The sequence below is a fragment of the Pelodiscus sinensis genome, chromosome 22 (assembly GCF_049634645.1).
Source record: "Pelodiscus sinensis isolate JC-2024 chromosome 22, ASM4963464v1, whole genome shotgun sequence".
Lineage (NCBI taxonomy): Eukaryota > Metazoa > Chordata > Testudines > Trionychidae > Pelodiscus > Pelodiscus sinensis.
In genome coordinates this window covers 11,025,272-11,042,920 of record NC_134732.1, presented here as the reverse complement: position 1 = coordinate 11,042,920, position 17,649 = coordinate 11,025,272, and the positions used below count along the sequence as shown (strand labels likewise).

At 47.7% G+C, this 17,649-nt stretch overlaps 1 protein-coding gene across 1 annotated transcript in view; it reads left to right on the top strand.

The window, feature by feature from the left end:
- The window catches only part of URM1 (ubiquitin related modifier 1), a 32,694-nt gene extending 20,045 nt beyond the window's left edge, over window positions 1-12,649 (top strand). The window contains exons 3-5 of the mRNA XM_006119011.4: window positions 8,722-8,803; window positions 10,296-10,344; window positions 11,090-12,649. Coding sequence (XP_006119073.1) covers window positions 8,722-8,803; window positions 10,296-10,344; window positions 11,090-11,158 — 200 coding nt within the window. The 3' untranslated portion in view covers window positions 11,159-12,649. The remainder of the gene's footprint in view (window positions 1-8,721; window positions 8,804-10,295; window positions 10,345-11,089) is intronic.
- The last annotated feature ends 5,000 nt before the right edge of the window (window positions 12,650-17,649 follow it).

The following is a 17,649-nucleotide window of genomic DNA, read 5'->3' as shown; positions in this document are numbered from 1 at the left end:
AAGTAATTAAGCCAATTGGAGAGCTCTTTCCTATCCACTTAGAGCAGTTATGGACAATCTGGGCTAGTGAGTGGGCTGTATGAGTGGCCCTCCTTCATCTCAGTGAGCCGCAAGATTGTCAGAACCAAGAGGTAGCTTGTGTATCTATAAGTTTCAGGGAGGGCTGATTGAACCGGAGCAGTGCTTTGATTGGAAGCAGAGTGTGCACACAACTCTCACGTGTCCTTGTTTTACATGTGTGTCACTTTAGTAATATTGGTAAGAAAAAAAACTATGCACATGGAAACCAGTGGAATCTGGCACCCCTGCACATCCGCAATGGTAAACAAATTGTCTTCCAGACCACACCTACAACCCCAATAGCTACAGGTTGCTCACCCCTGGCTTAAAGTATCTTTATCAGAAACACTACAGCAACACAGCTGCATCTGTGCAGCTGGGCCTCTGTAATGCTTCTAGTGTAGCTGTAGCCAGAGTTTAACCCTTTTGCCTCTGATTCTGATTGTCAGCCATTCCAGATCTGCTGCTGCAGCTTGTGGTACCCTACCATCTGCTTTGCAGGTTCATTTTGTACATTAACTAGGCTTGTGTCCACTTTTACAGTGGGTCCTTTCATGACATGTGGCCCTTGTGCTGATTAGAATTCAGTAGAATGGACAAGGTGCTCACCTGGCTGAATGATGTATTTTTGGAGATGTTGTGTACTTTTCTGTATTTGTTCAAAAACTCCTCCTAAAGGGAGCTAGGATATTAAATTTGGTATGCAGCTTCCTCTTATCCAAACTTAAAGCAAGGAAAGGGTTTGATTGTGCCAGGAAAATGGGACTGCGCTCCAGAACATGGAAAGGGAGGGGTGGGATACTGAGAGTGGCCTTGGGGGCAGTGTGTACAGGGGAGAGCATTCTGCAAAGTGGCCACTGGGGGCAGCTGCACCACCAAGAGAATGCCCAGCAGGGCTGAGATTTGCCATCTTGCCTGCCTCCAGACCAGGTAAGTAGCCCCCTGCCCCCGGTTGCAGTGCCAGTGAGTGGGGAGACCCCAGGAAGCTGGGGGGAGACAGAAGGCCCTTGCCAGTTGGGAAGGGAAAGAGTGCTCTGTCAGATGGGTCTCCCCTCATCCTGAGCTCCTCCTTACCCCCCCACCCCTCTCTCACTCCTCCACATCCTCAGCCCCCTGCCCTGAGCCCCTCCTCAACCCTTATCCTAAGTCTCACACCGCCCCCCTCCCCCATGGCACTAGCCTCTGCGCCTCCCCCTTCTTCCCTCCTCCCCCCCACATCCTGAAGGCCCTGCCCTGACTCCTGCACTCGACAAGAGTCTGGCTTTCTGTTTTTGAAAAGTAAACCTCCTAACCTGGCAAAGGATTACAAATTCTCTTCTCATGAGGGCAGAGGGAGTAGTGATAGAAGAGGCGTGCGGAGGGGACTTTGTCATGGTTACAAGCCAGTAGCTGAGATTATGGGCGGAATTGAGCTTGGCCAGAGTTAGTGACCTCAACAAATTGAAGCTCTGCCGTGGTCAGTATGATAAACGATCTTATTCTGGGTCAGAAAAATGGGACCCCCATAGAGAGGTGTCCGTAAGGCAGCCTGAGAAAACTGGCTGTGCTGTTGCAACACTGACCTATTAGTGAGCAGGGCTGCCTATATTTTATTTATTACAAACCAGAAAAGAACTTTCCAGTGCCTAGCTCTTAAGAATACCCCTGTTCTGTACCCAAGACAAAGCTATTACTGGAAATACACCCTCTGAAAGCTCAAGTGGGAGGGTTGGGGAATTCATCTACTTGTTAATGTATGGTGGGTGTGTGTGTGTGTGTGTGTGTGTGTGTTGTATTTGTGTGTAAATCTGCCAGTGACACACAGCCCTCTGTGTGTTAGTACAGCTTCTTTGTTAGTGGAAGGGCTGTGTTTTCCCATGCATTGCTATTATGTTAGCGCAATATCAGCAAATGTGTGTTTCAGGGCAACATTTGGGTTTCTGCATGTTTACCTGGCTGGTGAGATTTGGCAGTGAAAAGCTGGACCGGTGTTTCTTATTCCAGGCACCTGTCTCCCATGACTGTGTTCTCTCTGCTTACAGTGAGTGCACTCTCTGCTGAGCTATTGCTGACGAATCCCTCAGGCGTAGGAGGTTTTATTGAGTTGAGAGAGATCTATGATCTTGAGGGTGCAAATGAGCCCAGGCATTTGTACCAAGGCAGCACTCTGACGTCCCAGATCACTTTCTCTAAGAGGATTCCCAGCTGATTGTTTCTGAAAGAAAAGTTAGATCTGACATATCAGACTTTGGTAGATTTGAAAGAGGAGCAAGCTGGAGACTATGCAGATCTTTGGACCACATTAGGGATATTTATAATGCAGCTTGAGGGGGTTGAAAATGATCCTGGGTTTTGGGTACTTGCTCATGCAGCGAGTCCACTTGTGTGACAAGCCAGTGGCTTTGTTTCACTGAAAGTACTCTCCATTTTGGGGAGTTGTCCATTCCTGTTGGGCTGAATGGGCACATGCAGCAGTCCTGTGGCTTTCAGCTCTCACAGCACACTCGGTGCACTCACACTTGCACTCGTTTCCTTGGCTTTTCTATTAACTTCAGAATGTTCCTGTGAAATATTGTGCTGGTGAAAGGCACTGTGTCGGCAGCCCTGAAAACTGAGTCCTCTCTGTCCATAGAACAGAGACAGGACTCCCCACCATTGTGCTTCAACCCCAAATTGCAGAGAATTACCTGAGGGTCTGAAGGTAGTTCATTGTCCTTGGCACCTCAGCTGAGGTTAGCACCAGTTGGCCCCATTGTTTACAATTAGAGTGGGCTTGATGGCCTGTGTTTGGGAACTGGACTGAAGCTACCAACATTTCACTGAGGCTGCGTGATGGTAACAAATATTGGTCATTCTTGAACTGAGCTGGCTTTGAACTGCTGTCCTAAAGGAAAACAGCTCAAGATTCTCCTATCAATCCTCTGAGCCATCTAGTTCCCTACTTTTTAACATATTTATTGTATAATGTTCAGTGAGCAGCACAGAGGTGCCATTCCACAAACTATGTGATGTCCCCTCCAAAGGGCAGCATACATTGAGAAACTGCGCTTCTGTAAATATTAAATATCCTGATGTGGGTCAGCTTTCGTAAGCAGTGCAGATAAAGTATAAAACTGGCACCCCAGCAGTGAGGTTTCTGCTTGGCAATTGTGCCAGGTGCTGTACAAACACAGAACAACCAGTGGTCCCTGACCAAAAGACCTTACAGTCCAAGTACTCTGATTCAGTTTTTGTATTTTGTCTGTGCATGGCTTTTTCATTCTTTGAATCAGGGGCAGGCAAAATACAGCCCATAAGCCAGGTCTGTCTTGCCACCGTCCTGTGGCTCAGCGGGTGCCTTGGACAGCCTCTTTGCCTGCCCGCACCCCCACATGCCACTCAAAGCTGCTGGCTGCAGGGGCCATGTGCTTCTCTTTGTGCCCTTATCTCGCCTTCCACTGCGGCAATCTGGGTGTTGGCTGTCCTGTCCCGTGAGGGCAAGGGGGACTTGAACCCACCACTTCATGCATTCCCCCTAGAGGTATAATAATGTAGTCGATTAACCAATAAGCAAAAGCTTATATAGGTTAATTTGATGGACTACACGCATTCCCCTCTTCCCCCGCCAGTAAAATTTTTAGCAGGCTGGCCAGTGGCCCAGTTCAATCCTGGCTTGTGCTGGGTCCAGGACCTACCCCCACTGTGACTCTGCATTTAAAGTTCATTAGGAGCCAGGCGGGCAGGCAACCCAGCTCAGATCTGGCTCACACCAGGTCCGGGAGCTCAGTCCCCCTTCCTGGACAGGGCTGCTGCCACCCCATGCTGCTGCCTCTGTATCAGGGGCAGCAGCGCGGGGCAACAAGCAGCCAGTCCATGAGGGAGCTGATTTTTAAACTGGCTCCCCTTGCGGACCAGCTCCTACCTGGCACCCCACGCTGCTGCCTCTGATAGAGGCAGCAGTGCAGTATGGCAGGGGGCTCCCCGGGAGTGAGGAGCACACTGGCTGCCAGCCCCACCCCTGAGCACTATATAATAGTCGAGTAACCAATAAGAATCCATGAGGTTAATCGCCTATTCAGTTTAACATCCCTACTCCCCTCAGCACAATCTTGCAGCTCCCATTTGGCCTGAAACCTGGGCCATGCTTGCAGTGCAGTCAGCTCGCGGAGCCCCACCTCCCCCCAAGGGAGGACGCAGTGCGCAGAGATATACATGTCCCCTGCAGCGGCCCTCTCTGAGCGGCATGTTGGGGTGCAGCAGGCAGGGAGTCTGGCTGAGAGACCCATTGGGCTGCTGGCTAGTAAGCACCTGGCACCTCTAGCCCAGGTCACAACCCAAGCCCTCTGCACCCCTGCTCCTGCACTCATACCCCATCCCCTGCCCTAGGTCACATCCTTTGTTGTCCATTCCCAGCTTCTGGCAAACAGAGGCTAAGGACACTTCAGAGCAGGGGGTGCATTAATTTCTCTGTATTGTATAGTTCTCCTATGAACATGTCTCAGACGTGTGGATGCAGCTTTTGGGGCTCGGTAACTGCCAGTACAGTTGAAGCTGAAAATACTGTATTTATTATGGAAGGGGAGGAAATTTTCCAACACAATCTCAAAATAAGCAAGCCATGCCCCATTGCAAGCATCTTCTGGCAGCTATCCTCTGTTCACAATGCAGGGATGGCATGGCTTTTACCAAAAAGATCTTGGCTTTTACTGCCCTGGGAAAAACTAGTTAGTCACAGTTTTAAGACACTTTCTTTTTTAAAAGACTAATGTACACTACATTGCACTTAGGTTTAGGTCCATAATCAAATTGTGGTTCCGAAAGGGATAGGGTTAGGTTTAGGGATTCATAGATTAATTTAGGGTTGTACAAATAAAGTTCAACTGCAGTGGATGTAATATATAATTCCAATTCGGAGCATTGGAATGTCTGCATACATTGTTCGGTATCTTCTCCAGGAAGTGAAGCATGTCATGCTTCGTATTTCAGTTTTCATTATGTAAATAAAAGTAAAAAACGAATTGTACGAAAACCATAATAATGCAGAGCTGTAGGATTGAAGCATTAAAGCAATCGGAGACGTGCAGAGTTGCAGATTACCAGTCCCTCTAGCCATGCAGCATTCTGTAGCAAAAGACCAGCTGTGATGTCAATCAAGCCTATTCCTCAGCTTTGAATGGATGTATCCAAAGTACGAAAAGATTCATTCTGTACTTGCTGGATGCCTATTCAATTATTTTTCCAGTTTTCAGTTTTAAGATGGCATTGAATTGCCAGTCCTGGTACAGTGTGCTAACTTTTAAATTATCTGTCCTGACGGGTCCCAAAGGAAGAGACTGTTTACTCCATCAAAGTAGAATCCTCTATCACCCACCTCCATTGTTTTGTGCCCTCATGAAAGTGCATTGCTCACAAGTATAAGACCGTTCATATAATGAGGTGCATGGATAACTGATAGTCACCCTTAACAGGTGATGCTTACCAGGTAGCGGTTAACCATTACCCAAGAGCAGCCTGCAGGCAGAAGGCTACTTCAGCCCCACAGGGCTGCCGGCTTCCAGCCTGTGCAGGCTGGAAGTTGGCAACCTCACGTGGAGCTGCAGCAATTTTACATCCCTACTTTCATAATGTTGCTGGGGAAAGGATGGTTTTCCCTTTTGCACTCTTCCTCCTCCTTTAGACATGGTTTTCATCCTCACTCCGTAGCTATCCTTTCATAGTGAGATAGGAACTTACACCCGGGGTTCCGTCTACACTGCAGGGTTTTTGCGCACAAACTGTTTTGCGCAGGAGTACGTCCACACTGCCATGTGCTTTTGTGCAAGAGCATCCATAGCAATGTGGACACTCTCTTACTTAAGAAAACTCTGATGGCCATTTAAGCCATAGGGGTTTTTGCACAAGAAACCCCTGTTTCCGTCTATACTGGCACTTTTGCACAAGAGCTCTTGCACAAGAGGGCTTATTCCTTGTGGGGAGAGGAATAACTCTTGCGCAAGAAGCCCTGTTTCAACGCCTTACTGTAAATGTACTTGCCCAAGAACATGCGTGCAGTGTAGACACTCCGCAAGTTTTTGCACAAGAACTGTTCTTGTGCAAAAAGCCTGCTGTGTAGATGTAGCCAACCTGTTTTTGCTATGTGTGCTGTACGTTGCAGCAGCAATTTTCAGTGGAAAGTTGACGTAAGTTAGCTCATGTTTTAGTGGTTGACTGACTGACCAGCCCCTCGTGCCTTCTGTCTGTTGCTCACTGTTTCCAGGGAAGTGATCACCTTGGAGAATAATATATTCCATGCTGCTAGACTTCTCTACACTATATTTCATTAAAAAGCAATCCCTGTTCTGCCCTTAGTTGCTGACCCAATGTACAGTGCAATCTGCCACCACGAGACAGATAGTGTATTCGTGACACACACCCTCCAGTTTTGGGAGGCAGCATGGCTTGGCACCATTCTCTAGGCAATCCTTGCTAGCTGCCTAAAGCAATGAGACCAAGGTATTTTTGAGAAACCCAGCAACACAAGGCCATAAAGGATGCGTGAAAGAGGAAAATGGAAGAAATCCTAAAGGACACACTTCTTCCAGGAAAAAAATCCCGAACTGTAATTGCTTCAGCTGTAAACAGGTGTAAGACAGATCACGCTTCATATGGGGAGAGTCACAGATGTTCCAGAAGTAAAAGAAAGCACCTACGTTTGTGTAGATTTACTCTAAAAAAACAAAGCTTTATTCCTGGGAGCTTCCCTGACAGCTCAGCACAATGTGCTGACACAGTGCAAAGACTGTGTCACCCCCATTACAAGGGTATTTATTTCATGGATCAGTCATGCGACAGCTGTACCAAAAATAGTTTTTCGCTCAGCTTGTAAAAGAGGTTTGTGGAATATTTGCAGTGACTAAGAACAGTTTGCACATCTCTCTTGCTGTGTTGTAAATACATCCCGTTATTCCCTTTGATTCAGCTAGAGGGGGTTCAAGCCCTAGTATCTTATAGGTGGATTTGTGCACTGGGAATACTCCCTTGTGCCTTTGAAACCCATAAAGCTCTTTTGGGGCTTTCAAAAGGTTCTTTAAAGGAGCCCTGGGAGAATAACTGATTGTAGATTCAGAATGATGAAGTGGATTGTGGAATAGTGAAATATAGAAGCAAATGCAGGAGAACTCCACATTGTAATTTGTCGGCTTCTCCAAACCCTGTAATGGATTCTCTCCCTCTGATGCTTCTCACCTCTACAGTAGGAAATTAACTGATGCTATCACTAAAGAAATTGTTTTTGCCTCACAAAGTAGAATTGTTACTATAAAAACCTGCTAGCAGTGTCTCCTCCTCCTTTTACAGGAAGACAAATCCTTCCTGTCACCTACTGAAATAGAAAGATAAAGGCTGAGCTTTAATAACGAAGCTATCAAACAAAGCATGTGCATGAAGATGTGGTAAGGGAGCAGAGGTCTGATGCCAAAGGATATTACAAATGGCTTGAGTGGAACTACCACAGCCATTGCCCACTGCTACCATGTCTGTTTATGCATGTGTATATATCCATTAATATGGTTTGCCTATGTCTCAAGGGCTGTGTGTAATAAACCTTCAAACCCCCTTACTCTTGATTGGTAGTCTTTTCTTATGCCTGTATATTTATACCTGCCTCTGGAATTTCCACTACATGCATCTGACAAAGTGGGTCTTTGCCCACAAAAGCTAATGCTCCAATAAATCTGTTAGTCTATAAGGTGCCACAGGATTCCTCATTGCTTTTGCAGGTTCAGACTAACACGGCTACCCTTCTGATACTTGAAACCTTCAAAAGTGTCTGTTCCTGACTTTCAGAAGTGCTGAATGCTCACATCTCCCACTGGGTTCCCTTGCCCTACTGGGTGTTCTGCACTTCAAAAACAAACAGAAAGCCAACTCCAGGATGCAAATCTCATGTTGGGGTACCCAAAAATGAGATCCAAAATGAGTGGAGATTTGTAAATGCAGTCAAGTTTGTATCCTGTATGTGTCTGTCAAAGTGACTGTTAAACAGAGGATCCAGTGCTAACTCATTTGTTTCCTCTTAAATTTCTCAAACAAATTCTTACAGAGCGTGCAAGTATCCATGCCTGTCAGCCCAAAGGTAAATGTTTCTAGGAGGATCAAGTGAAATCAGTCAGCCATTGAGTTATGCTGCCATTTCGTGGGGGAAAGGGAAAGAGAAAAAGGGAGACACTTTTGACCATGTACTTCAGACTACCAACGCTAGAAGCCTCAAACTTAGCTTCTTGTGTAATCCTCATTGAGACTACTGAACTCATCATCTTCATGCTTGTATTGCTTTAATTGTAAAGATTTAAAGTTTGCCGTTTTAAATGTTGGATTCCTGTTCCATTTAACTCTGGAGGGGTTTTTTTTGCATTTTCTGTCGTCGGAAATGTGCATCCAGCCAAATCTGTATATGGGGCTGTGAGTGTGCATTACTTCTAACAAAGGAGATGCCCCTTCCCGGAGAATGCTGATTGTGGGTTTTGAGGATCCCGTCTGTTAGTCCGTTGAAGGCCCCACATCCTGGCTACATCTTGTGATCAGACTGGTGAACTGTTCCCATCATAGATCCTTGTCCCAAGTGGAGCCTGATGACTTTGCTAACTGGGACATGAGGGCTGGAGCCCTGGTATTTGAATTCCTATGAAACAGCAGAGGATAAACTATCATCCTCTCTCCTTTCAGGGGACATCAGAAACCTGCTAAAGTGGATCAAACAGAATCTATTAAAAGAGAGACCAGAATTATTTATTCAAGGGGACACAGTGTAAGTACAGATGGTGAAGACTTTGCTCATGTTTCCCTGTCCACAAGTTCCAGTGCATATATCTTACTGCTGGTGGTGGGAAGAAGGTTCTATCAGACACATGCTAAAAGGAATGGCACGGAAGAGGATACTCTTGAATGGGAATAGGGGAAAAAAGTCAGTTCTACTAGTCTCCTGCAGTGTGACCAAAGGTAGATCACTTAACTTCTCTGATAGGGATATAAAATTCTGTTAGTTAAACGTTGAAGATAATCAGTTAGCTGACTAAACGGGAGGTGGATAGGGATGCTGGCCAGATTGGAGCAACCCCTGCCGCGGCGGAAGGGGGGGGAGGGTTGCTGCAGTTCCCGCCAGTAAACTATAACCAATAAGCATTACCCATTAAGGGTGATGCTTACTGGTTAACCATTCACACCTCTATCCTCTGTGCTTCACTATTCCCATCTGTAAAATGGGGCTAAATACTACCCCATGGGAAGAATGGGAGGTTTCTTTGTAAAGGGTGCATTGATTTCCTCTGAGACTAGTGCAAGTGCAAAGCAGTACTGTAGTGGTGGGAGGATGGGTTAATATTCTAGAGAATTACCCAGATTGGGAAGCAATGTGTCTATTCTGCCAGGTCTGACTATCAGAACACCAGCTCCTTCTGAACCTAAACTAAACCCAGGCCAGTTCCACAAAATGTCTCCTCACAACCCACTGCATGAAGTCCCAAGTCTGAAGAAGGACCACTCATGGCTTCCTTCCCTTCCCTGTCACCTGGGGTACTGGCATTGCATAAAGATAGCAGGGTTGAGCTTTTAGCAAGTAGACGGTCCCTCGGTTCCTGCGATGTGTCTGTGGTGCACTGTGCAGTCACTCTGAGAAGCACCAACAAATAGATCTGCTGGGAAATTATTTTATTTTTAAAACGGGGCCAATCTTGTGGAAAAAGACCAGAAGAAATGGAGCACAATGTGCTGTGTAGGCCGCTCCCCCTGCAGTGAGGAGGTTGGGGTGTTTAACATTCTTCACTGGTCTCTGTGAGCTGAAGCGTGTGCCAGGTCCCCTGGTAGCAGTAGAGACAATTGCAGGATACTGAAGGGGAATTCCTTTCCCTCTAATCAGGAGCTCTGAGTTGATCCTAGGTGTTTACAACCTTTGGCAGCAGCACTACAATTGCTTTTCTAAGCTCTGAATTGACCCCTCTGCACTCGATTTCAGTGCATGGGCTTTAATTACCTGGCTTTTCTATATTGTATTGAAATGTCATCTCAGAGCCTTCTCATGAATGGTGTCTTCTGATTCAAATGAGCTTTGGGATCAGTCGTGTTTCCCCTTTTATTAGATCTAAAAGGGCACTGCCTGTACCTATTTCTACTTCTGTGCTTTAACTCCTTTTTCACATCGGCTTTACAGAAAGTCCTGCCTGTGATCTGCTTTTTAACAGCTGGTGGTGCTAACTCTGCAGCTTTTTGCAATCCTGTTTCCTGACAACTTCTCTGTTCTGCAGGCGACCAGGAATTTTGGTGCTCATCAATGATGCAGACTGGGAACTTATGGTTTGTACTACTTCCATTTTCTTTTCTTTTTTATGTTGTTCATTCTGACTGGTGGCCATTCTTCAGGAAGCTATTCCAGATTCTTTTCCCCATCTCTTAGCCATGCTTGAGATAACCACTTGCTTAGTGGTGGAACAACATGGCTTCACAGCTTTGGGCAGTTGAGAAGCATTGATTATAATAAGATGAGCCCGTGGGAGGTGAAGACTGCATGTTTTGGATAACATGCCCAGGTGAGCCAAAGGAAAATGCTGAGGTAGAACAAAGCAGATCTGTCCCTTGGGGTTTTTGCTACTCTAGAACTATTTCTATCTATCATTAAAGCAACGAAGAATTTTTCCGTCAACTTACTGCTTTCTAGCTGTTGGCTTAACTATGTTGCTCAGGAGTGTGGATTTTTCACGCCCTGGAGCATTGTAGCTGGGTCAGCTCATCCTTTCAGGGCAGATGTGGCCTAGCTAAACAAGGTAATGTCTTCCCCTCCCAGGCCGCCCTCACAGGCAGATGATAAATAATCACTAACTAGTCTGCTGATATAATCATCAGCTCTGAGAGTGGCATATCCCCATAATAGTGAATGTCTGAGCTCTCCCTCCTGTCTACCCCACCTCACCTTGCTAAGGACTAAACCTTGCTTTTCCCCGTGGAGTCCCTAGTGCTCAGGCATGTTATGAGCCATTCTTCTTTTGACACTTCTATTTGGAAATGCCTAACAAATAATTTCTCCTTCTTTCTGTATCTGCAGGGAGAGCTGGACTACAAACTCCAGAACCAGGATAATGTGGTTTTCATTTCGACGTTGCATGGAGGTTAAGCTCTTGGAAGACCCAAGGGCATAAAACAAAACAGTGAGGGAGAACCTTCACATCTCCTGAACTGTCTGCCTCGCTTACAAGCCCTGGCAAATCATTTACCCTGTCATTGGGTGTACAAATAAAACCTGCGCCAGTGATTGGCCTGGCATGCACGTCTTCCACCTTTCTTTCTACTTTTAACCTCTCCTGACTGCAATCCCTGATGCATCGATGATGGGAGAGCACCTGCTGTATTTGGTTATGTTATTGCTAGATCCACAAGGGGAGAGCACTTGGATTCAGTGCCAAAAATTAGTTTATTTAAGCAGAAGGGGAGGAGGGTGCCTTTTTGCTGGAGGAAAGACCTGGAGAAGTTGTGTCTTCATTTCAGGGCAAAGATGGGCAGATTTTGCTTTGGCTGCAATTGCTGTGTTTCTTACAATAGGATGTTTATTTGGTGGAGTGCTTTTCATAGGAACTGTCCCAAAATGCCTTGCAGCATTAGCAGATAGGAGGAAACATGAAATACAAGAAAGCGAAATTAGGTTTTTAACTGTCTTCACATGAGGTGGAGGAGAGTGGATGGCAACATACATGTAGGATCTGTCTACACTGCAATTAAAAACCCGCAGTTGGCTTTGGGGCTGTGTAGACGTTCAGACTCTAAGACTTAGCCAAATGGGAAGGTCCCAGAGATTGTGCTGCAGTCTCAGCCTAAACATCTACGCTACAATTAAACAGCTTCTTTATCCTGGGCCAGTTGCAGGTTTTTAATTGCAGTGTAGGCACCTTCGAGGCCCTTGTTCCACTCACCTCATCTTGTCCCTGATTACAGCTGTGCCAAGTGGGTGTGAAACACTAGGAAATCCAAATTTTACACTCCTTTGCTCAGATGTAAAGTACAACACTGGCAGATGAGAGCAAAGCACCCAGACAAGTGCAAATAATTTTGCTACATGCAAGACCGTAGAGAAGCAGGACCTCTGCCTATGAAATCTGGTGCAGAGATTCCCATTGGTTCTGAGCTGGCAAGCAGAAGTGTAAGAACTGCAATGAATGTGGTTTTCAGCATCAGAGATGTGGAACAATTACTGCAGAGCAGGTATGCACCAACCACTCTGGCTTTGTTGCAGCAGTTTTTGATAAGCAATCTAAGAGTAGTGGGGCTGAAATGTACTGAAAACGGGCATGAAAATGCTGAAAAAGCAAATAGTAAACATCTTTTAAACCTTTCCCTCAGCTGCCCAAAAGGAAGGTGAGCTTTCCCATCATACTTTACCTACTGAGAACGTCCTGTTGTTGCTGTGGCTGACATGGAGGTGGTGTGGAGGTGTCAGGGTTTAACAATGTAAGGATATTATTTGATTTCCAGCAATTTCCCTGGAAATGCAGATAGGCTTAAACTCCTTCTCTGCAGTCCCAAACTGCTCACCAGGCCACAGTCAAGTACTGGGGAGGTGGGGGAGGCAAAAGGCAAAATTCATGTAAATAAAACTGAGATGTGGATACCACTGGCATGAATCCGTGTTTCATGTATGTTGTCCAAGCGTTCTCCATATGTATTGCTCTAGTGATCTGCGTTGGTCCTTTACCCCTCTTCCAGTCCTGGTCCCATGTGTTTCTCTGCCAGGGCACCTCCATCAGGACTGTAGCACTCTGCTCCTGTTCACACAGGAGGCTTTTCTTGAGCCTGAGATTACACTAATTACAGCCAAATGTAATTGTCATGTACCGCACCGTACATGACTTTTGTCTCTTGCATCGTAACTTGGTGCAACCAAACTCATGGTCCATTTTGGTCAATTTCATGGTCATAGGATTTTAAAAATTGTAAATGTCATAATTTCCGCCATTTAAATCTGAAATGTCAGTGTTGTAATTGTAAGAATCCTAACCTGAAAAGTTGTGGTACTGCTGCCCTTACTTCTGTGGTTCTGCCTTTGAAGCTACATAACAGAGTGCTGGTTGCTGCCAGGGAGCCCAACTCTGAAGGCAGAGCCTCTACCAGCAGCAATGCAAAATAAGGGTGGCACAGTAAGGTGTTGCTACCCTTAGTTCTTTGCTGCTGACAGGGCACCTTCATAGCTGGGCACCCAGCTAATGACTGATTTTTTTTCTGGCTGCTTGGCTCTGAAGGCAGTGCAGTAGAAAGGGTGGTAATACCATGGCCCTCTTAAAACAATCTTGCAACCCTCCCCAACTCTTTTTGGGATCAGGCCCCTCAAGTTGAGAAATGTTAGTCTCTCCCCAATGGAATTCATCCTGTGACATGTTTTTCATGGCTGTGAATTTGGTTAGGCCCTAACCATTACCTGCTCTGCCTATCATGGGTGTCTATGCTGCTGTATAGTAGCTGACCTAGAAACACAGCAGGTAATCGGACACTGGCAATGTGTGTGTCTAACGCATGAATCCTTTATGCTGTACTTAACACATTTGCATTTTGTATGGTGGGAAGGGAGAGGGGAGACACTTTTGTTTGACCTCTCCAGGGATGGGTTTATGCCAAGAGGTGTTTACCCTGTCTGAACATGCATAACTAAAACCACTCCTGAATTATGATGATTAACTTGTTCATGTTTCTGAAGTGCTTTGAAGGTGAAGAGTACTGAGCATTATGGGTAATAAAATTAGTTATCAGCCTCTGTCAAATCCAGCTGCAGCAGGCCGCAGCTGTGAATTACACAGGCTAAAGGCTTTTATTTGGTCTGAATGTACTTGTCATTAATTTCAGTAAGTGAACTGCTGAGGGTGGGAAGGGAACAAACAAAACATAAGGGGGATTCTAGATCAATCTAGGAACTGACTGAGAACAGTAAACTCTATGTGGGAGACTTAAAACAGATTTAGGGTGGAAGGGGATGTTTGTAGCACTGCATAAGAGCCCCTTCCTCTCTTGGGAATTCTATGGGTGCTTTCCCTCATTTTCCTTTTGGCTGCTCACTGAGAAATCTTACTCCTTTTAGAAGTGCGCTTCAACTGGAAGGGTTAACTCCTCAGGTGGAAAAAACTATGACGAGTCCAAGAAAAGTTGAAATGCCAGGGTGAGGGGGATGATGCTGTGGCCGTTTCCTGTCACAGCAGACCTTTGAGCTACAACCCTTGATTCTTTCCCTCTAGCCTGGATTTTGGGTGACAGCTTGTCACCATATGTTCCTCTTGTGTTTTTCTTGGTTGCCCTAGTAGAGACACTAGCATGTGGAGCTGCTGCCTTGCTCCTTAATTGGCATTGGGGCACTTGGCTGTAGGCTGTGCCTGGTTGTGACTGGATGGATGATTTCAGACACAACAACCGCTCTGCCCTTTTACTACCCAGTTTCTCCTTCCCCTCCCCATTTGGTTTGGCAGCTGGAGAGAGCCTGGGCCAGGGGCCCAGGAATCTTCTGCTGTTCCGGATGCTGCAGGCTGGGTCAGTGTGGGCTGGACTATTCCTGTCCCCTCTCCCTGCTGTTAACAGCAGCCAATCGCTGGTATCCCCCCTTCTCTTCGCCGGGCCCTGCAACGCACAAAACCCCACCCCACCGCTAGCTGCTGCCTAGGGGCGCTGGGCTCTGTCCTCGGCGCAGGTCCCAAAGGCTGCTGCGGCGCAGCGGTCCTGGAGTGGATGGGGCGGCCACAGAGCTGGGCCTAGCTGGGCTTAGCCAATGCTCCGCCGGGTGGGGGGCTGCAGTCGCAGCTCTGGCTGGAGGGGCAGAGCCCTCTCTTGCTCGGCTCGCATTATGATAACGCCTAGGCCGCCTCTCCGCCCTGCTGCAGCTTTGCCCGGCTCCGCAGGGCAGCTTGGCTAGGAGCACAGCCCAGCGGGACTGGCCTTAGGTCTCCCTCCCGCAGCGCACCGTGGGTTGGGCGGCAGCTCCCCCCTTCCCCCGCAGCCGTCCAGGGGGTGTGGGGCAGCGCGGGGACACCCTCCCGCAGGCAGCGAGGCAGAGGGCCGGTTCCTTGGTGCAGCGGCGGGGCGGGGCCTAGGAGCAGCTGCGGGGATCTGAGCTGGGGGGGGGGCAGGTCCTTGGCTCGGGTAGGTTCCCGGGAGCCCGTCGGCGGGGGTGGGGTGGGGGTGAGTAGCAGAGATGGCGCTGTCCCGTTTCGGCAGGATTCCCTGGGCCTGTGACAGCGCTACAGGGGGGATGCTGGGCGCTGGGGGGACACGTGGGTTCAGAGGAGACTCCAGCTTCGGCCCGGGGCTGGCAGTGCTGGGGGGTCGCTCCCAGGGAGCCGCAGGAATCCTCGGCGCTCGGCCCGGCAGCTTCCCTCCCCAGCCCCGCAGGCGGTGACCGCCGCGCCTCCCTCCCCCCCGCTCGGTGGGGGGTGCCGTTGCCTGATTCGCACCCCCAGAGCGGAGACCGCGCTTTGCTTTGGGGGCGGGGTTGGCTGGTTTTTCCACACGTGCTTCTGCCCGGGGGTCCCAGCTCCCTGGCTCCTGGTGGCGGAGAAACTTCCCAATGGGGATTGACCCTCCCTTCACAAAAGGGGCGAGGGGATCCTGCGGGGGGCTCAGGGCCCATCGGGCCAAAGGGAACTTGCCCAGAGCGCCCGTAAGTGCATCTCCCCTTGCGCCCAGCGCCCGCCCCTCCTGCTGCCTCTTGCCCGGAGAATGGGAGCCCGGCCCGAGCTGGGGAGCAGCGCCCGGCCGGAGAGGGGGCTTTCCCCCGTGGCTGAAATCACACCGAATGCTCCTCCCGGGAGCTCGCCACACCCCGCACGCCAGGCTCGGGATGTTCCCGGGGCGAGGGCAACCCAGACTCCGGTGTCCTTTGATCACCTGCACTGTAGAGACTTCCCAGGCATTTCTAACCTTCCCGCGGTCCGATCCAAACCTCTGCTGCAAAGCACTTAGGGGTATGTGGGGTTCCCCGCAGCGAATCGGAAATTAAAGATGATCGTGACTAGTCGTTTGGTTGTTTTAAAGCAACCCTCCGGAAACAGGGGCTGGACTCCTGAGGTCCCATCTAGCCCTGTGATTCTAACAGGCTAAGGGGGTTCGTTTGCCGACACCCCTTGAATCAGACCTGTTTCATCTGATTGACTGGAAAAAATCAACTTTGCCCAGAATGATGCTTATGCTCAAAACGGCGTGTTCCTTAATTTTACCGCTGTTGATTTTATGCCTGTAGATTTCCCACCACACACACACACACAATTTCAGATGCATAAAATAACCTTAACAGGCTTGTTTTAAAAAACCCTCAAAAGGGATGGCAAACGTTTTAAAAAGACCCTTTCCTTTCAACGACTTTGATTTTAAGTCAGGTAAAAAGAAAACCCGTAGAACGTGAAACTGAATTTTTTATTAGACTCTTCAAGGATGGAAAGCCAGAGAGCTCGGTTTGAATTAAATAGACACACAAAATATAGCTGTTAAAAGGCGTTATTCGTTTCATAGACAGAATCTCTCTGCGCAACATCGGCAGCCTTTTACTAGCAACGATCTGACGCACTAGAACGGAAATATTTGTTAAAGCTAAACGTAGAGAATCATTTCAAAAATCACATTTAGACCTGCAAACGCTGAGTGTAGAGAGACTTTTGAAGATCCCTCTGAGCCGAGAGGGCTTAGCGGCTGACAGCGAATATTTATTACCTTGCTGCACACAGGGTCCAGGGAATGAAGGGTTTTTGTTTGGTTTTTTATGTTATTTTTTTGCTTGCCTCAGAACAACTCTCTAACCCAAAACGACGAAGGTGAAATCTCTGCCACAGATGTCCAGACACAATTCTTGGTTTGTATGTTTCCATTGCACAAGAATTGCGTTTGGACAATCAGGAGCAGAGATTCCTGCAGTCCGGGCTTGGCAGGCATCTTCCAGGAAAATCCGGGTTGGTTCCTAGAAAACACAAACACACACACACATACACCCCCGTGCTCCTTCCCCACGCCGGGCTCCTCCACACACTGCGAGCCTTCTCCAAAACACTCGTGTCAGCGGCTTTTACCACCACAGACGCGTGTTTGATTCCTTTCGAGGAAAGTGTAACATGGAGATAACGCTCCCTTCATCCTGAACTAGCTTCTGCTCTTGACTGGAAAGCTTCTAGTCCCCATTTTTATTTGAGAGATTTCATTTTACTCCCTATCGCCCAGTTAATTGAATGACCTAGAATACACACAACCTGCCTGATCGAGCATCCGAATCAAGCAGGTTTTATTTTTTAGAAAGAATTCGTGGGCGAAAGACGGGGATTTGCACGGTTACTGTGTGTAAATTTCTCTCTTTTTAGAAGAGGGTGCGTGGAAGTGCCATGGGGAATTATTTTAAATAATAATAAAAAGAAAGGCGCTCCAGTCTCGGTCTTTGATGGCAAGTTTGTGTACGGATGGCCCCTTCACGCTACAGCCCCGACAATCTGAGAATAAGCCCGTGATTCTCTCCTTGTTCCAGCTACAAAACCGAATCCAGATCCCCGCGTTCTGCAAATGTAAATAATTCCCCACAGTATGCGTTTCTGAAATCCGTGTATTTTTAAATCGCTTTATAAAGATCTGCAGATGTACACGTAGGGGGGAATCCAAATC